An 18,752-nucleotide genomic window follows, 5' to 3' on the forward strand; every position below is an offset into this window, starting at 1 on the left:
GCAGGTGACGTTGTGGCAAGTGACAATCCGCAACGTGTGGCAGGTGAAGTGGCAGGTGACGTGAACCTGGCCAAAGAGAAGGACTATGTAGCTTAGTGAATATACACACCTCCCAAGATTGTGAGATGGGAATGAGGGACACCTACTAGCAAATACATACAGGCATAGGACACGCCCCTGCCACACCCCCTTAAAGGAGAATTTGCCAGAAAAAAAGGGTTACCACTACTATTCCTTTATATTTACTTTTGAAATTCGCAAATGCAGCAATTTAGAAACGTAATAAAAGGTTTAGCGCTGGGAAACGCTTTTTGATTAAAAGTGCATTTTATATACAACTATAGAGATCAGACCAAAATAAGGGACAAATGAGGAGGAATGAGGGACAGAGGGACATTGCCCCACATCAGGGACAGTTTGGATCTATGTGAATAGACTGGTTGATATTTTACTTTGGTTGTCCAATTATGTATGGGGGATTTGAGGGAATTTTATAGAGTTTTTCTTTGCGCATGATTAAGTGATCAAGTGAACACAGATATTCCCATAGCGATAAAGCGCCACGTCTCCATGGAAACCAGAGCGGCGCTCGATTCATCTGCCTGGCCGCCCTATTAGTAATGTCTGGGGGGGGGGGTCGGTGTGCGTGGTGACGTACTTGGAACGGTGGTGGGGAGGAACGTGTAGCGAGGTCTGAACGGAGATGGCGGACCCGGAGCTGGAAGCGATAAGAAAGCAGCGGCTGACGGAGCTACAGGGGAGACATGGGGTGAGAGGAGGGGCAGGGAGGGTGTCACTGAAACCTGGGGGGGGGGGTGCAAGATGGTTAACACTGGGATATGGGGAGCAGGGGGTATAACACTGGGGTGTATTGAGGAGCACGAGGGGAGATGGTGTGGGTGCATCTCTGGGGTTTGTTGTGGGTTGGGCGTCACTGAGGGTTGAAAAACTGGGGTATTCGGGAGATGATGGGGGTGTAACTCCTAGGGTATGGGAGGTGCAACACTGAGGGTATGTGGGAGACTGGGGGTGTGTGGGAGATGGGGGAGGGATGCAACTTGGGTATGTGGGCGGGGTGCATCACTGGGGTATGTAGGAGATGGGAGTCCAACACTAAGGTACATGGGGTGGGAACAGGAGGGGGGAGTCCGTGCATCACTGAGGGAGACAGGGGTGCAATACTGGGTATGTGAGAGACGGACAGACGGGTGCAGCTCCTGGGGTATGTGGGATATGGGGGGGGGGACACTGGGGTGTGTGGGAGAGGGGGTTGCATCATTGGGGTATGTGGGAGTTCAACACTATATATGTGGGTTGTGGGTAACACTGGGGGATTATAGCTCGACAAACCCCAGGTCGCCAATGCGACCAGAAATCGCAACCTGGCGCCTAAGCTGCCACCAGCCCACTTACTATCGATGCCCCAGACATGCAGCGCATGAACACTGACTGCAGTCCTCCTCCCTCCTCCACACTCAGCGGTGCCGCGCTAATCGTTGGCTGGTGTTTGATAGCTGCTGAGTCCTGCCCACCCGCCCGTCCCCGCCCACCCCGACATCAAGCTCAAATCTGACAGATCCGCCTCTGTTACTTGTCAGTTTCACACCCCGGCTGGGTCCCGCCCATTCTGACATTAAGCTCAATTCTGACAGCTCCTCTGTTACATTTCAGTAACAGAGTGCTCCGTGTGCCACCTGCCAGTGCCACCGCTAATCAGTGCCACCTGCCACCACCTACCAATGCCACCACCTACCAGTGCTGCCACCTGCCAGTGCCACCACCAATCGGTGCCCACTAGTGCCACCACCAATCGGTGCCCACTAGTGCCACCACCAACCAGTGCCACCGCTAATCAGTGCCACCTGCCACCACCAATCGGTGCCACCTGCCACCGCCAACCAGTGCCACCGCCAATCAGTGCCATCTGCCAGTGACAACTAGTGCCATCGCCAACCAGTGCCACCTGCCAGTTCCAAACCAGTGCCACCTGCCAGTGCAATCTGGCAGTTCCACGTGCCTGCCACCGCCAATCAGTGCCACCTGCCAGTGCCACCACCAATCAGTGCCAACTAGTGGCACCGCCAACCAGTGCCACCGCCAATCAGTGCCATCTGCCAGTGACAACTAGTGCCATCACCAACCAGGGCCACCTGCCATCACAAACCAGTGCCACCTGCCAATAGTGTCACCTGCCAAAGCCAACCAGTGTCACCTGCCAGTGCCATCTGGCAGTTCCAGGTGCCTGCCAGTAGCAACCAGTGCCACCTGCCAGTACCAGCCAGTTCCATCTGTTGCCAGCCTTACTCTTTCTGGTCAGCCCATAACCCTGATGTAACAGCGTTTCATTGGAGTTATTGACTGGGTGCTCCATTGTGAGTTAGGGATAGGGGGTGAAAATGACTGGCCTTGCCCCGGGAGCTGACATTCCATACCACTCTAAAAAAAAAAAAAAAACTGTCTCCTAACTTTTTTAACTGGCTCCTAAATTCAAACCACATTTGTCTAAAAAAATAATATATATATATATATATATATAATGGGTCAGGGGGTAACACTGGGGTGTGTGTATGTCTATATAGATAGAGAGAGAGAGATATATATATATATATATATATATATATATATATATATATATATATATATATATATATATATATATATATATATATATATATATATATATATATATATATATATATATATATATATATATAGATGGATCTATATGGGGTGGGTTACACTGGGATATATATATATATATGGGGGTCGGGGGGGATAAACGCTATATAAAATATGTATTTTATGTTGGGGTGTAACACTGTGATATATTTTATATTCATGTGTGGGTATTGGGCTCGGGGGTGTAACACTGGTGTATTTGGGGTTGGGGGAGTGAACATAGCACCTAGTTTTGGGATGATGAAATGCTGCGTTCAGAGTTCTTACCTTGTCTGTTCTCTTTGCAGGAAGGTGGAGGTGAGCAAGCTCAGCAAGAAGCTAAACAAAGGTGAGGTGTTCATACCAGCTTGTGTAATTTTAAACGGGGTTTGCTGCCAGTGTTTGCTGTGATTGTACGCAGCGGGAGCTTGTCAGCAGATCGTTGCTGGAATCTGCTGATCGCCTGTGTTGACAATCACTGAGCTCTGTACAGAACATCTGTGTTTCTTATCTCTGCAAAGCAGGGATAAAAAAACAAGGTCTGTATTAAAAAGCAGCTCACATTACACAGTTGGGTACACATTTAACCCCTTGATTGCCCTGGATGTTAACCCCCTTCCCAGCCAGTGGCAGTACAGTGTATAGTATTGGCACTAATCACTGTATTGGTGTTCCTGGTAATGTCAGTTATAGATTGCTTGCCCCATTAGCAGTCCCATTATATGTCTGATCACCGCTATTAGTAGTAAAAATAAATAAAAAAAATTCCATTATATATCCCGTAGTTTGTAGCCGTTATAACTTTCCTCCACACTTGGGATATTTTTTTAATCGACCATATAGCCAAATACATTTTGGTCAAAATCTTATGAAGAAATTTTAATTTAAAAAAATAAAAAAATTAAAGCTTTGTGTGGTAAGTAATGAAGGGACTAAAACCTTCCGGGGTCAAGAGGTTAAATAGAGCTGCACGATTAATCGTCTAGAATCGTTATCGTGTGGGGGTTCGTTGTGTTTTTTTTTTTTTTTTTTTTCGGTTGTGATCTTGACAAGCGTTGCTATGCAAAGAATTCTCTCTGCTCTTCTGAAGCCACAGCTCTCGAAAGGAAGGAAAAAAAAACAGGCAGTCTTCCAGGAATCAAAATTTTTTTTTTTGCTAGAAAATTACAATTATTTTTTGTATAATGTAAATGTTTTTACATTACGAGAATTGTGATCTTTTTATTCTAAGCAAAAAAAATCATGATTCTTTCTTTGGCCAGAATCGTGCAACTCTATATAGTGATCAGTATTGAATAAACAGGCCCATAGCAGAAATGTAAAAACTGTTGTTCTCTATGGGGTGTATGCAATCGGCACTGCCCTGCTACAAACTGTAGTATGCTTTTCTCTCTGGCGGCCTTTGTTTCCTACTCCTACTGCACCCCCTTTGGGCCCGGTACGTTTTCCATAACCTTCCATGCCCTAACAGTGGGAGGGAAACTACATTGTGCAGCAGGGGACACTCCCAGGAGTATTAAATGCTGATGAGACTTATGAAAGCTGCAGATAAGAAACATACCCCATTCACATAAAGCATGTTGGTTTCTGATTTTTGCTTTTTATTTACAGAGAAGATGAAATGCGAAATAACATTTTATCCCAGGTCCTCAGCCAGGCCGCTCGAGCACGGTGTAAGTATCATCACCATGTGACCTAAAATTGGCTGTGGGTCATTCCTTCAAATGTGTTCTGTGGGAACTATACATTGTGTATGCACTCAAGTCCTCTTCTGTTTCAGTGAATAACCTTGCCTTGGTGAAGCCTGAGAAAGCCAAAGCTGTAGAAAGTTACCTTATACAGATGGCAAGATTTGGCCAGCTTGGTGGGAAGGTTGGTGTCCGCTATATTGCATTTTAGTAGATATGAATGATTTTAACACTCGTTAAGGTGCAGAACAAATGAGTCATATCAAGCAAGTTTGTAAATGTAGACTTTCTCATTATTTTTGCTTTTATCTGATAAGACGATGAGATGTGTACTGGCATCTTTGATTGCTCTGCAAGGTCATGTTTTCACGCCATTTCTTCCCAAAATCTTATGCAAATGAACAAATGGAGTGAGACTATAACGAAGCACCCTGGGGTCCCATTAGAGCAGCGGTCGCCAACCAGTGGACCACTGATGGTTCATGACAAAATTTTGGTGGTCCCAAGGGGTTCTGCTGTAAATCAACGTTGTGGCAGATGCATATCGCCCAATGTTTCCAGTGTTCTCAAAGCTGTCAAAGCAGTCAATACTGTCAGTGCACATTGATACTTGATGCCACCTCTGTAGTTTCTGGCTCCTGTGAACTCATAGGGAAGCGCCTGGGGTAGTGGAGACAGCGCTTGGCAGTGCTGATCACTGTGGGATCCAATGAGTCTGTGGTAGAGGCACCTGCTCCTAGTGCAGTGATGGCGAACCTTGGCACCCAAGATGTTTTGGAACTACATTTCCCATGATGCTCAGGCACTCTGCAGCGTAGATGAGCATTTTGGGAAATGTAGTTCCCTAACATCTGGGGTGCCGAGGTTCGCCTGTTCACTGTCCTAGTGCATTAATCTACATTATGGGCCTGTTCACACCAGCAACTGCTGTTGTGCAGCAGGATGACCGCGGTGCCACTGCACCAGTCACAGTGCATCATGCTGCTGTTTACCGTGTGTGTTTTTACTAAAAAAAAAAAAAAAAAACTTTATTGAAATGTATAAGCAGCGGGAGAGATGGCTCCCAGGCTAATATTTCCGATCGCTGAACCCAGGATTCATCTGGTGTTTTAATGTAGAGATAAATGATGGCCACCGCTCATCTCTATGCCCTTGGAGGACCAGGTCAACATCACTTCCGATTCTCAAGCCATGTAAATATTTTTTCTTATATTCACCGACCGACACAGCTCCTCTCTGTAACCAATGGGTTGTTGGCCCTATCACTGGAGATACTAGGCAAGTTGTAATACAACACTTCAGAACTTTTAGTTCCGCCCATGGGGCGGTCCCTAGGCTACAACCCACAGCCTGCTCAGGCAGAACTCAGTTTTTTCTTGCCTAGTGAAGGAGATAGACCTAGGAACCCTACGGGCCCATAGGTCCGTGGCCTTTCAACAGCCGGCTGGGTGACAGGCTGGTTCACTCATCCTTATAGTCTCCCAAGTCCGGCCAGCGAGCATGTGCAGGTCGCAGCTAAGGCTCGGCAGGCCACAACATACCTCAGCTCCAGAGGTGGTTGGTGAGCTTTATGCTCCGAGGCGTACATATGACCGGGCTACTGATGTCTGTGTCACAGTATGCCGAGGCCAGTAGTCTTCCCTGTACTGATCAGGAGCTGACTACCGTGGAATGTCTCCCAGCTTCAGGACTGGTAAGTACAGCTCTCCCTGCCTGGCAGGGTGGAGAAGCTGGGCATTCCCTGGGAGGTCGATTCAGGGGCCCCTCTCACCCCCCTCTCTTCTCGGTCCCTAACTCCCCTCCCCTACATGTGCTGAGCGGTGTGTGTCTGGGGTTTTAGCTGTGCTTGGTGCCTTGGTCCTGAAGCTTAGTCCTGCTGGATGCCTGTGTAGTCATGCCCCTGTGTTGGTGCAGCGCTGTGCCTGCCACATGTTCTCTCTAGTCCCTCATGGCGCTTTTCGGCGGCCATTTTAAGTATGGGCAAGGGTCAGACTGGCTTCAGTCTTCCATTTTCCTGGTGATTCCCAATTGAGAACACCGGTGGCCATTTTTCTGGTAGCTGGACCACGTTTTTGTGCTCTAGCAGCTGCCCCTGTACCCTCTGCTTCCTGTTTGGTCATCACAGGGCGCTGGGAAGGTTATCCTGTGTTCTGAACATGTGTGTTTGATTGCCCACTGATCGTGCGACCAGCCGACCACGACACAGTTTTTCTGCTATCGCTGCATCTGCGAGCGCTGGGGATCATCAGGCAATGCAGTAATACAGCGCGGAACGGCCCAGGGTGGTGAGTCCAGCGGGTTAGAGCCCCTCAGCCAGTGGCAGCAGAAGGGTGGGACTGTCACTGTCCTAAGTCCCCTTCGGGTGGCAGACAGGGTAGGATCAGCATGGCTTCAGAAACTGGTGTTTCTTCCCCCGAAATCAGGCAATTGGAACCGGGTCACCTGCGGACTACGCGGCCCCTATGAACACCATTACGGCGGTCCTCAATTCGTTCGTTGCCAAGATAGAAGCGGTACGTGGGTAGAAAGGTGCTAAAAAGTGGCCCCTGCCCCCCCGTCCTCTGGGGAGAGCTCTGACGCAGACTCATGTCCTGCTGAGGCCGGTGACCCCTGCTCTGTCTTGTCAGATGACGCTGACCAGGACAGTGAGGATGAGTCCCTGTCCGGGTCTGTGCGTGACAAAGCGCTAGTTGGAGCACTTATCACAGCTGTGCGTGATACCCTGAAGATTCAGGAGCCAGCGGATCCCTCTGTTGATGTACCGGTCCCTTTTGGGTCCCGCAAGCCAGCACGTTTACCTATGATCCCGTATCTGACTTATTTTGATAAGTTCGTTTACATGGAATGGGTCCCCAAATACATGGCGGTGCGTTACCCCTTTGAGGAAAGCCTTCTCAAAAAATGATCGGCTCCTCCGGTCGTGGACCCCCCCCCCCCCCAGTATCTAGGTTAAACAAAGTAAACACGATCCCAGTTGAGGGGGACTCCTGCGTTCAAGGATCCCATGGACAGGAAGGCCGAGGCGGTGGCTCGTTCCTTGTTTACGATTGTGGGGTCAGCCGTGCGACCTGTACTGGCATCTGCACTGGTGTCACAGATGCTGACTGAGTAGGCAAAAGTTTTGCACCGCAAATTGGGAGAGCATCAGGCCTCCCCTGTCTGGTGGAACTAGAAGACCAACTAGTGCAAGGCCTTATGTCTGTGACGCGGCCCTGGGTACTCTCCCTCTTATCCAGGGCTTCAGTGTCAGCTGAGGTGCCTGATTTGGCTGAAATGCTGGTCTACTGACCAGGCATCCAAGAAAGCCCTGACGGATCTTCCCTTCCTTGGCGACCGGCTCTTTGGAGCCTCGTTAGATGATATAATTAAAAATGCCACTGGTGGTGAGAGTACTCTACTCTCACAGGCTACTAAGGCTAAGGAGCCAAGCCGTAGACAAGGGCCCTCTTTTTCTGCTCACAAGCGGCTTTTTCGTCCACCCGGTGCTTCGGCAAAATGTCCCCTGCCCATCAGGATGCCCATGGACGTCCCTGGAACCGCAAGCCTAATAAGCCTGCGGAACAAAAGTGCTACCGCATGAAGGTTTACCCCCACCCATGTCTTGGGTGGGGGGTCGCCTTCGGGAGTTTGCAGCCCCGTGGTCCTCCCGGTTATCCGACCAATGGGTCTGCGATCTGATTTCCACAGGCTACAAGATAGTGTGTTTTTTTTTTATTTTTTTTTTTTCTCTCTTGCCCGCCAAACAGATTCTTCCCCTCCCAGCATACCTGTATCCCCGGTTCGCCGGGGGGCCCTGTTGGGGGCGGCAAGGGACTTGCTGAATCAGGGGGTGATTGTACCAGTTCCAGACTCGGAACGCTTCCAGGGATTCTACTCAAATCTGTTTGTGGTTCCTAAGAAGGAAGGGGTACGTCCGATCTTGGACCTAAAAGCCCTTAATCACTTTGTGAAAGTGCAGAGGTTCAGAATGGAATCAGTTCGCTCAGTAGTCGCTGCACTCTATCAAGGGGACTCCCTGGCGTCCTTAGACATCCAGTATGCGTACCTGCACATGCCCCATATGCCTTCCGGCATCAAAAATTTCTACGTTTGGCAGTCGGGGAAGCCCATTACCAGTTTGTGGCTCTTCCCTTTGGCCTGGCATCAGCCCCCCAAGTCTTTACCAAAGTACTGGCTCCAGTATTGGCGTTGCTGCGACAATGTGGGATCGCGATCGTGGGCTACCTGGACGATCTCCTGAGGGCACCTTCCGCCTCAGAACTAGAGGAGGATGTGGCGATCACCATGCAGATCCTGCAAGAATTTGGGTGGCTGTTGAACCTAAAGAAGTCGGTGATTGTGCCGACCCAGTGTCTGGAGTACCTAGGTTTGCTATTGGACTCCAGGGAAGCAAGGGTTTTTCTCCCTTCAGACAAATTGCAGACTCTCAGATCTGCAGTCAAACTACTGTTTTACCGCAAGTGGTTGTCGTTCCGCTTTTGCATGCGAGTGCTGGGACTCATGGTAGCCTCCTTTTTGGGGCAGTACCTTATGCCCAGTTCCACACCAGAGTACTGCAGAAGGAGATCTTGTTGAAATGGGACAAATCTCAGTTGTCCCTGGATTGACAGATCCAGGTGAGCCAAACATTCAGGGACTCTCTGATCTGGTGGTTGAGGTCCCCGGTGATTCAGTCCGGAAAATCGTTCCTTCCTCTGAAATGGACGGTGATCACTACGGACGCCAGTCTATCTGGCTGGGGTGGAGTGATGAGGATTCAGTCGGCTCAGGGCCTCTGGTCGATGGAAGAATCTGAGTTGCCGATCAATCTGCTCGAATTGAGAGCGTTTGGGCTGTGCCTCCACACATGGTCGTTGAGTCTTCAAGGGTGTCCGATCAGGATACAGTCGGACAACGCCACGGCGGTGGCATACATAAATCACCAAGGGGGAACAAGAAGCTCAGCCGCTGCTCGGGAGGTCGCTTGCATACTTCGGTGGGCAGAGCGACACGTGTCGGCCATTTACATCCCGGGGGTGGAAAATTGGCAGGCGGACTATCTGAGTCGACAGATGCTGGACCCAGGAGAATGGGCATTGCATCTGGAGATATTCAGGTTGCTGTGCCTGAAGTGGGGCACACCAGATGTGGATCTATTGGCCTCCCGTCTCAATCGGAAGGTGCCAAGATTTGTGTCCAGGATGAGATCCGTGGGCAGACACGCTGGTGGCTTTGTGAGATCAGTACCAGCTGATCTACGCCTTTCCTCCACTAAAACTGTTGCCACGTCTGCTTCGCAGAGTGGAAGCCGAGGGGATTCCAGTAATCCTGGTTGCCCCAGATTGGCCTCAGCGGCCCTGGTACGCAGATCTGGTGCGTCTGGTGACTGCCGTTGCCAGAGGACTTCCTGTCTCAAGGTTCGATCTTTCATCCTGCTTTAATGGCATGGCTCTTGAGAGCCAGGTGTTGAGGAACTGGGGTCTGTCGGACTCGGTGATTCCAACTATGTTGAGGGCACGGAAATCTTCTTCTGGGAAGATATACCATCGTACCTGGAAGGCCTACATCTCCATGTGTGAGGAGAAAGGATGGCATCCAGGATACTGCTGTTTCTCCAGCAAGGAGTTGACCAGAGATTGGCATTAAGCACCATCAAAGGGCAAATTTCAGCTTGGCTGTCCTTTTTTTTTTTTTTTTTTTTTTCCCCCCACCCCCTCGCACTCCAAGTGAGTACCTTCGTTCAGGGGGTACGACACGTAGTCCCTCTGGTGCGTCCACTGTTATCCCCCATGGGATTTGAACCTGGTGTTGTTGTCGGTGCTTCAAAAATGCTGTTTAAAAACATCAGGGAGATTCCCCTTTTGGCTCTTTCCCAGAAAGTGGTCTTTCTAGTGGCCATCACATCAGCCAGGAGGGTTTTGGAATTGGCTGCCTTGTCCTGCAAAGTCGCCTTATCTGGTCATCCACAGGGATAAGGTGGTGTTGCGTCCGCAACTGTCCTTTTCTACTGAATGTGGACTCTGCTTTTCATATCAATGAGGACATTGTATTACCATCCTTGTGTCCTAAGCTGAAGCACCCCAAAGAGGTGGCCCTTCACGCTCTCAACGTGGTTAGGGCTCTGACGGTGTATTTGTCTGCCACAGCTCCCTTTCGGAAGTCAGACTCACTGTTTCGGTGGCTGGCCCTAAGAAGGGCATGGCGGTCTCGTCGGCCACCATTTCCAGGTGGATCAGACAGATTGTAGTACAAGCCCACGCCTTGAAGGGGCAGGTGCCCCCTTTCCGGTCACGGCCCACTCCACAAGGGCAATCGGAACGTCTTGGGCCTTCTGACATCAAGTGTCTGTCGCTCAAGTGTGTAAGGCGGCGACCTGGTCATCTGGCCATATGTTTACCAAGTTCTACAAGGTAGACGTCTGTGCATAGGCTGATGCCTGTTTTGGTCGCAAAGTTTTGCAGGCGGCTGTGTAGTTGCAATTAAATATGCAATCTTTATTTTTTCCTGGTTTTTCGATAAAAACGCAGTACTGTTATGTTGATGCACTGTTGCATTACTTCCGCAAATGGTTGCAGTCTTGGGTATCACTCCTGTTGAGGATACCCGGTTACGTGGTGGTGTTTTTCCACACTGCTGTTTTTTTATTTATTTTTTTGGTGGGTTTAGTTTCACTAGTTCCCACTTGCCATGGTGGATGAAGTTTTTATGATGTTTTTTTTCCCACCCCTTGTTTGGCACTGCTTGGGGACGTCCCATTGGTTACAGAGAGGAGCTGTGTCGGTCGGTGAAAATAGGATTCTTGTACTCGCCGTAAAATCCTTTTCTCTGTAATTCACCGACCGACGCAGCACCCACCCCTCCTTTTTCTCTTCTGAGTTCTGCCTGAGCCACCCCATGGGCGGAACTAAAAGTTTTGAAGTGTTGTATTACAACTTGCCTAGTATCTCCAGTGATAGCGCTAACAACCCATTGGTTAGAGAGGAGCTGTGTCGGTGTCGGAAAGCGCTCGGGCTTTCACACAGACTGCAGGGGAGCCGTTTTGAAGGCAATTTACAGGCGCTATTTTTAGCCCAAAATCGCCTGAAAAACGCCCCAGTGTGAAAGGTGTCCAACTTAGATTTTATGAGAAGAGGGGGGGGGGGGGGGGGGAAGAGGAAAAAATAAATAAAAAAAATCGGCATCATATATCGGCCATCGGCCGCCACGATTTCTAAATATCGGCATCAGCCAGAGAAAAACCCATATTGGTCGACCTCTACAGTGAGCAGGGATGCACCGGACCCCTGTTGTAAGCTGCAGCGTGAACCCAGATCTCTCCGTAAAGAAGACCTGTCATGCTGTTGATTTTAGAGACTGTGTAAAAATTTAAAAAAATTATAACAAAAATAATAAATACATTTTAAAATACAGATTTTTAACTTGTAAGCAACGACTGTCAGGGCCAATCGGAAAGTGGTTAACAAAAGTGACCTTTCATTAAAGCGGAGGTCCACCCTAAAATGGACCTCCGCTCATCGGAATCCCCCCCCCCCCCCCTCCGGCGCCACAATCGGCACCTTTCAGGGGGGAGGGGGGTGCAGTTACCTGGATAATCCAGGTAACTGCACCCACTTCCGGGCTAGCTCTCTGCGGAACGAGCGTAGGTTACGCCCCCGTTCCGCAAGCGCCCGCCCCCTTCAGCAAGTGCCCCGCTGCCTGCTGGGAAACACACAGCTCCCAGAGGCAGCGGGGACCGTCCGGATTGCGCCGCGCGGCTCGCGCATGTGCAGTAGGGAACCGGGAAATGAAGCCGAAAGGCTCCATTTCCTGATTCCCATACCCAAGATGGCGGCGGGACCCGGCAGCCGAGCGAGCGATCGGCTTCAGGTGCCGACATCGCGGGCGCGCTGGACAGGTAAGTGTCACTATTTAAAAGTCAGCAGCTGCAGTATTTGTAGCTGCTGGCTTTTAAAAAAAAAAAAAAAAAAAAAAAAACGCGGAGTCCCGGTGGACTCCCGCTTTAAGCTCTTTTGTAAGGCAGTATATTGCATCACACTGCGTTGAAAAAGGTACTGCATACCAAACCTTTTTTTTTCATGGCCTGGCCTGGTAGGAGACCACCTATGTTCACCTAGTACAGGGATCTCCAAACTACGGCCCTCCAGCTGTGTTGCAGAACTACACATCCCATTAGGCATTGTAAACTGACATTCACAGACATGACTAGGCATGATGGGAATTGTAGTTCCTGAACAACTGGACGGCTATAGTTTGGAGACCCCTGACTTAGTGCAATGTGTACTTTGGCAAAGCTCATGTTTTTCTTTGTGTTCCCCCCCCCCCCCCGGCAATCTGGCAGGGTATTCTCTGCCCCTCTCCTGGAGAAGTTGTAGTGATCTTTATATAATTTTTGGTTATATATGGTGTAATCTATTTCCTCACTGTCCGTGCATTGTGAATCTTATTTTTCATGATTCTTGGGTGTATTTTGTCTTCCAGTTATCTGAAGAGGGTCTAATAGAGATTTTGGAAAAAGTGAGTCAGCAGACAGATAAGAAGACAACGGTAAAGGTGAGTACATTGGTAGGCTGGTTTTGCTTTGTGTAGTCTGCTCTTCCTTGGCCTCTATCCCTGCAGTGTCCTGGGAAGTTGTGCAGAATGGACACTGGGGGGCAGCCCAGAGCAGCATGCTGATCACCTCCAGGCGTCTGTTAGCAGTGCTTTATTGCACATGGAAGGAAGCTTATCACAAGAGGTACATGAGCTGCCATTGCTGCTTCTGAAACATGCTAGTTACCTGGCTGCCATTCTGATCTGAGTCACTTAACCGGGACACAAATGCAAATCTATTGTATACCTGTTCTGCCTAACTATCCTATAGGCATTGAAGCAAACAAATCAGCTGGATGGACAAGCAGTTACTGTTTTCAAAAGCCAGCAGTTGCAGCCCTTCAAATTTGTCCCACAGTAAGGCCCACCATACACACTATTAGATTTTCTGCAGACTTTAGTCTTCAGATTTACCAAAACCAATGTAGTGGAAGGGCCTGCCTGATTGCATACAAATTGAAACTCTTAGGGTTTGACCTCCTTTTCTTCATATTTACCAAAACCATGCAATATGGGGTCAAACCTTAAGAGTTTCAATTTGTACGCAATCGAGCAGGCCCTTGCACTACATGGTTGTGACAAATCTGCAGAAAATCTAATAGTGTGTATGGGGTCAAAGCTTTATTTTAAGGCTTGAATAGCCCTGTGAAGGAATCCATTCAAGTGCCATTATAAAAGGTTCTGGACCCCGGAGTACTTGCATGTTGCTCCTGCAATTTGTCACACATAACATGCAGACCTCTGCAGAGAGAATTCTGTGATTGAGGGAGAGGTCTGTCCCATGACTCTTGAGGCCTGGTTCACACTTATGCATTTTTTAGTGTCTTTTTCAGTTTTGCAGAAATGCACTACAGTCCATTTAACATGGTTTCCTATGGATGTAGTTCACATCTGGATTTTATGGAAAGGGCCAGGGACTTTTTTTTTTTTTCTTGTTTTTGGTTCCATAGACTTCAATGGATCAAAAGCATGTATTGAAAAAAGCAAAATGCACCTGCAACCTGCATAGGTGTGAATAGGGCCAAGGAGGAGATTTATAAAATCTGGCGCAGCTGTGCATAGTGACCCAATCAGCTTCTAACTTCAGCTTGTTCATTTAAGCTTTGACAATAGAACTTGATTGGTTTCTATGCACGGCTGCACCAGATTCTGTGTGCTCCAGTTTTAGTAAATCTCCCTCCAGCAAGGTCACGTGTTCTCCACCTGGCCTTTTTTATTTTTTCCAGTTAATTGGCTTGCATGGCTGCCTACTATAGCGCACATCCATTCAATGTAATTAAATGGCCATGGTAAGGTCACATCACTGCTTTACAAATGGGGCATTGGCAGAAGTATGAAGTCCGTTCTTCTAGGGCTGAAACAAAAAATCAATTGAAATGAAAATGGTTGTCAGCTATTTTCATGATTGATTAATCGGCCTGCATACAGAATGCATTATTTACATATATCGGGGAATACAATGCAGCACACATACAGCTGCATTGTATTCCCTGTATAAAGTACAGTAGGTGCGACCGATATTGCATCAATCTTGCCGCTGTCAGCGGCGAGATTGACACCTGTGAGCCCCGCCGTGGGAACCAGCGCCGAGCTCTGTCGCTCCTCCCGCTCGCTGCCCCCAATGGATTCCTATGGATGTGTGACATATCGTGGGGGGGGCGGCCAGCGCAAGAAGCACAGCCTCGCAGCGGCAATTTCATGCTGGAAACACAATATCGGCAGCAGGTACTGTACACCATCCATACATGTCAGTAAGTGCCTGAGAACTTGTGAATGTGTGAGGAGCAATGCCTCATGGAACATGTAGTCCTGCGAAGGAACTGAGTGGGTCTAAAGGCAGAATTTTTTTTTTTACCTTGCTATATGGGCACACTATATACTATAATTTGCAGCTTGCTATTGGGGCAATCTAAAGGCAGGGGGAGCCAGAAGCATTGGTGGGGGAGCCAAGACGAAACAGACAGAAGACAAGAATTGGGGCTGCTCTGTGTAAAACCGTTACACAGAGCAGGTAAGTATAACATATTTGTTTTAAAAAATAAAAAATTACTTTTTAAAGACTGTGTGCAGGGAAGATCAGCATCTGAACCCAGGGAAGGTAGAGGCTGATAGACTGGAGGTAATAAAAAGCATTACTATTACATTTTAAAGTAAGCAGGGCACATTACAAGGCGCCCCAGTGTGAAAGGGGTCTAAATAAAAAATTTGATTTCTGAGTCGAATCTTTAAAAGATTCAACCTCTAATAGTTTTTACAGTATATCTCTGTCTGTTATTCTCAGAGTGGATTTGAGATTTCTTTATCGTACATCATAGGACACAGAGTCTCAAGTAATTACTTGGTGGGTTATAGGCCTACCTTCAGGTGTTGACACTGGTATAACCAATACAGGAAGTTGACTCCTCTATATAACCCCTCCTCCTTCCAGGAGCACTCAGTTTTTTCGCCAGTGTCTAAGGTGTTGGTCACGAGTGAAGATGTGCTCTGCGGAGCTTCAGGAGGGATCCATGCTGGATTTAAAGAAACCTCAACAATCAGATCCATCCTCGCCACTGAGGCCATAGGATGGTACCTGGACCTCGATGCAAGAACGAGGTTTTGCCTGTAATGCTTCTCTTTGAGAGCTGGACCCTAGGAACCAGGACGCTTTTTGGTCTTGTTACATTTCCTAAAGTTGTCCTGAGGGGTGCTATACAAGGCCCAAAGGAGCAAAACCCCTTTTAAAAGGGCCCCAGTCTTTGAGCGTGTTTAAACGCAGCCCGCCGTGATGGGTGAAAGTCGGATCTGTCTGTTAAATCAGCAGTATCCTGCAGCGAGGACAAGGTAAGGGAAGAAGCTTTGCTTTTTCCTTCAATATACCTTCTATGCATTTTAAAATGTCTCCTCTATAAGGATTAACTTACACTACCTATGATGTGTCTTAGTGCAGCTCTGTCTCCAGAACATGTGTGGTCCCAGCGGCAGAGGGGGTTCTTGCTTAAATAGATCCTGTGGGATTTGGTAAAAAATACAGCAGTTGCTAATACAGAGATGTGTCTAACTTCTATATGGGCGGTGGCTGGTTGACGCAGCTGCTTTAGCTGCATGGTTTAAGTATAACCCAGCACTTCCACCTAGTAACATTGGGAAATGCCCTATGCTTCTGTGGTTTTAAAAAAATGATAAATATGCTGCCAGAACACCCCTCCCCCCTTGTAGAGGTGTATAGTACGTTCACCTTACTTTGTGTTGGCCATTCGGGTCCCTAGCAGGGCCTGAGAACGCAGAGGGGCATGTCCGCAAGGTCACGTGGTGCTCTGTATGGATGTAACGCACACACGCGCACGCGCACACACGCACGCGCACACACGCACACGCGCACGCGCACACACACACGCACGCGCGCACACGCGCACGCGCACACACACACGCACGCGCACACACGCGCACACACACGCGCACACACACGCGCACGCGCGCACACACGCGCACACACACGCGCACACACACACGCACGCGCGCACACACGCGCACACACACACACACACACACCTCGCGGCATAGCTGAGGGGAAGCGCTGAGGAGATTCCCCCTGTTCAAGTTAAGGCGCACTCTACCAGAGCGGTTGGTGCTTCTTGGGCAGTGTGTCACCAGGCCTCCAGGTCTCAAATCTGCAAGGCCGCGACTTGGCCTTCGGTACATACATTTGCAAAATTTTATCAAGTGCATGTAAGATGGAATGAGGATATCGCCTTCGGGCACAGTGTGCTGCAGGCAGCAGTATAAGTCCTCAGGTCTCGGGGTTACCCTACGGGTTGTGTCTCCCTCTCCTCAAGTAGCATTGCTATGGGACATCCCACCAAGTAATTACTTGAGACTGTGTCCTATGATGTACAATAAAGAAAATAGGATTTTTAAAACGGCTTGCCTCTACATCATAGGACACAGAGCTCCCGCCCCCCTGTTTTATGGGGTTAGAGTATATTACTTATATTGCTTGGCTACAAAAACTGAGTGCTCCTGGAAGGAGGAGGGGTTATATAGGGGAGACAACTTCCTGTATTGGTTATACCAGTGTCAACACCTGAAGGTATGCCTATAACCCACCAAGTAATTACTTGAGACTCTGTGTCCTATGATGTACTCCAAGTAAAGGATTTTACAGGTAAGCTGTTTTAAAAATCCTATTTTTGCTCCCTAATCATATAGTTATTTATATTTACCACTGCATATAGATTTTTAAGAATAAACTTGCCTTTTTTATTTTTTTAAATTTTACATATTTTAAATTATACACAACACTTTTTTATTTTTGATTTAATCGGATAATGACCTTTTAAAAAATCGGCCAACTAATTGATTGTGAACATAATCGTTAGTTGCATCCCTACACTCTCCAAGCCCTAAATCAGGTGATGTTTATGGAAGATCAGGTGCTGAATGCCAGCATAATCTTGTTCACAGCCTGTACAAATCCAAAGGAAAAGAGCAGCTGCACTCCGCTGGTAATAAAAACCGCTGGTGAATTTATTCATTCAGACAACATGAACAAGACACTCTCTGCCTCGGACCACCTCCTCTAGGAGAAAGTCCAGTCTTGTGGGTGAAACATGTCAGAAGGACCCAGGCGGAGGATTCTCTATTCCTGTTGCCAAGATGAATAATTTTACCAGCATTTGAATTCATAAATGGGGCTCTTGGTGATTTAAGTGCCTTGGTAAAATAGTTTGTCAGATGCTTTAATTGGGTACCGGCTGGTGGTAAGCAGCCTTGATCCCTCTGTGTCTACATGATAAAACAGATTGTGCTTCTCTCTTTCAGTTTAATCGAAGGAAAGTGATGGACTCTGACGAGGAAGATGACTACTGAGGCAAAGGGATTGGCTGCAAGCACTTGTTTTTACAACGCATGTATTGTACACGAAAGGCACAGAGTAATCTTCTACGATTACCCAAAAAAGACATTATCATGTGTATTCGGGGTTTTAAACAGTTCCCATTCAAAGTGGCACACTTTAATCTGGTGATCTGCAATAGGTTGTTGTGCTGCAAAGTTTACAAACTGTTACATAGAATGAGGTGTTTTTTTTTTTTCTAGAAAACTGTCCCTCCTGCCCCCTTCCTCCAGTAAATTATTTGAATTCAAGAATTTAACTCCTTTCAATTCCTGTTCAAACCATAAAAGTGATTCTTTTTTTTTATGAGACCTCTGATTGTGACAGTGAAGAATTGTGCCATTGCTTATTGAAAGATAATAAAACTACTTTTGTGTTGTAACTGATGAATTCTTCAATTGTAACGCAGTGATATTGTGCTTTATATTGGACGGGTACATTCCGACGGGATGGCTGCAGTCAAAGCACACTTCTTTCATAGGAGGATGCTGGCTTTGCACAACTTAACCACTTGGCGGTGACGTAACACAAATATGGTGCGTCGCTGGACTGAGCTTTTTTTTTTTTTCCTTTCTTTCTCCTGTGGGGCTGCATATGTGTGTTGTGCTGGGAGCGCGCCGCACTGCATTCTCCCAGCACAGAGACCGGGGTCTCACTAAGAGCCCTGGAATGCTTGATTCTGGGTCACCTGATCGCTGTGGTAGCCTCTGGCTATCACAGTGATCAGTCACTATGAAGCTTGACCCCATTCTCTTCTAAATAAATAAAAATACCTAGATCAAGATTTGAATTAATTCAGGGAAGGTGTTTGGGTCAAAGGTCAGGATCTGTGTGTTTTTTTTTTTTTTTTTTTTTTAATTGATATCGGTATATTTTTAGGTAGGATTAAAAAAAAACAGCACTACTGTTTCTGGGCTGTACTACTACAGGTACTAACAACTATCTTACATATGTGATATCGCGAT

At 47.8% G+C, this 18,752-nt stretch overlaps 1 protein-coding gene across 1 annotated transcript; it reads left to right on the plus strand.

Annotated features, from left to right (window-relative positions):
- Window positions 1–613: 613 nt before the first annotated feature.
- PDCD5 (programmed cell death 5) lies at window positions 614–18,169 on the plus strand. Its single transcript, XM_077452502.1, has 6 exons — window positions 614–769; window positions 2,967–3,007; window positions 4,270–4,331; window positions 4,439–4,530; window positions 12,804–12,875; window positions 17,715–18,169. Exons 1-6 carry the CDS (start codon window positions 704–706, stop codon window positions 17,760–17,762), a joined length of 381 nt encoding a protein of 126 aa, XP_077308628.1. The 5' UTR covers window positions 614–703; the 3' UTR covers window positions 17,763–18,169.
- Window positions 18,170–18,752: the final 583 nt, after the last annotated feature.

The sequence above is a fragment of the Lithobates pipiens genome, unplaced genomic scaffold, assembly GCF_037356315.1.
Source record: "Lithobates pipiens isolate NorthernLeopardFrog02 unplaced genomic scaffold, aLitPip1_a1.2 Scaffold_10, whole genome shotgun sequence".
Classification (NCBI taxonomy): domain Eukaryota; kingdom Metazoa; phylum Chordata; class Amphibia; order Anura; family Ranidae; genus Lithobates; species Lithobates pipiens.

What these genes read in the sequence shown, in the direction of transcription:
- PDCD5 (XM_077452502.1), top strand. Translation starts at nt 704, where the DNA reads ATGGCGGACCCGGAGCTGGAAGCGATAAGAAAGCAGCGGCTGACGGAG. An exon ending in AGCTACAGGGGAGACATGGG is followed by an intron (nt 770 to 2,966) that starts GTGAGAGGAGGG and finishes TTCTCTTTGCAG; the next exon opens with GAAGGTGGAGGTGAGCAAGC. An exon ending in ATAAGAAGACAACGGTAAAG is followed by an intron (nt 12,876 to 17,714) that starts GTGAGTACATTG and finishes TCTCTCTTTCAG; the next exon opens with TTTAATCGAAGGAAAGTGAT.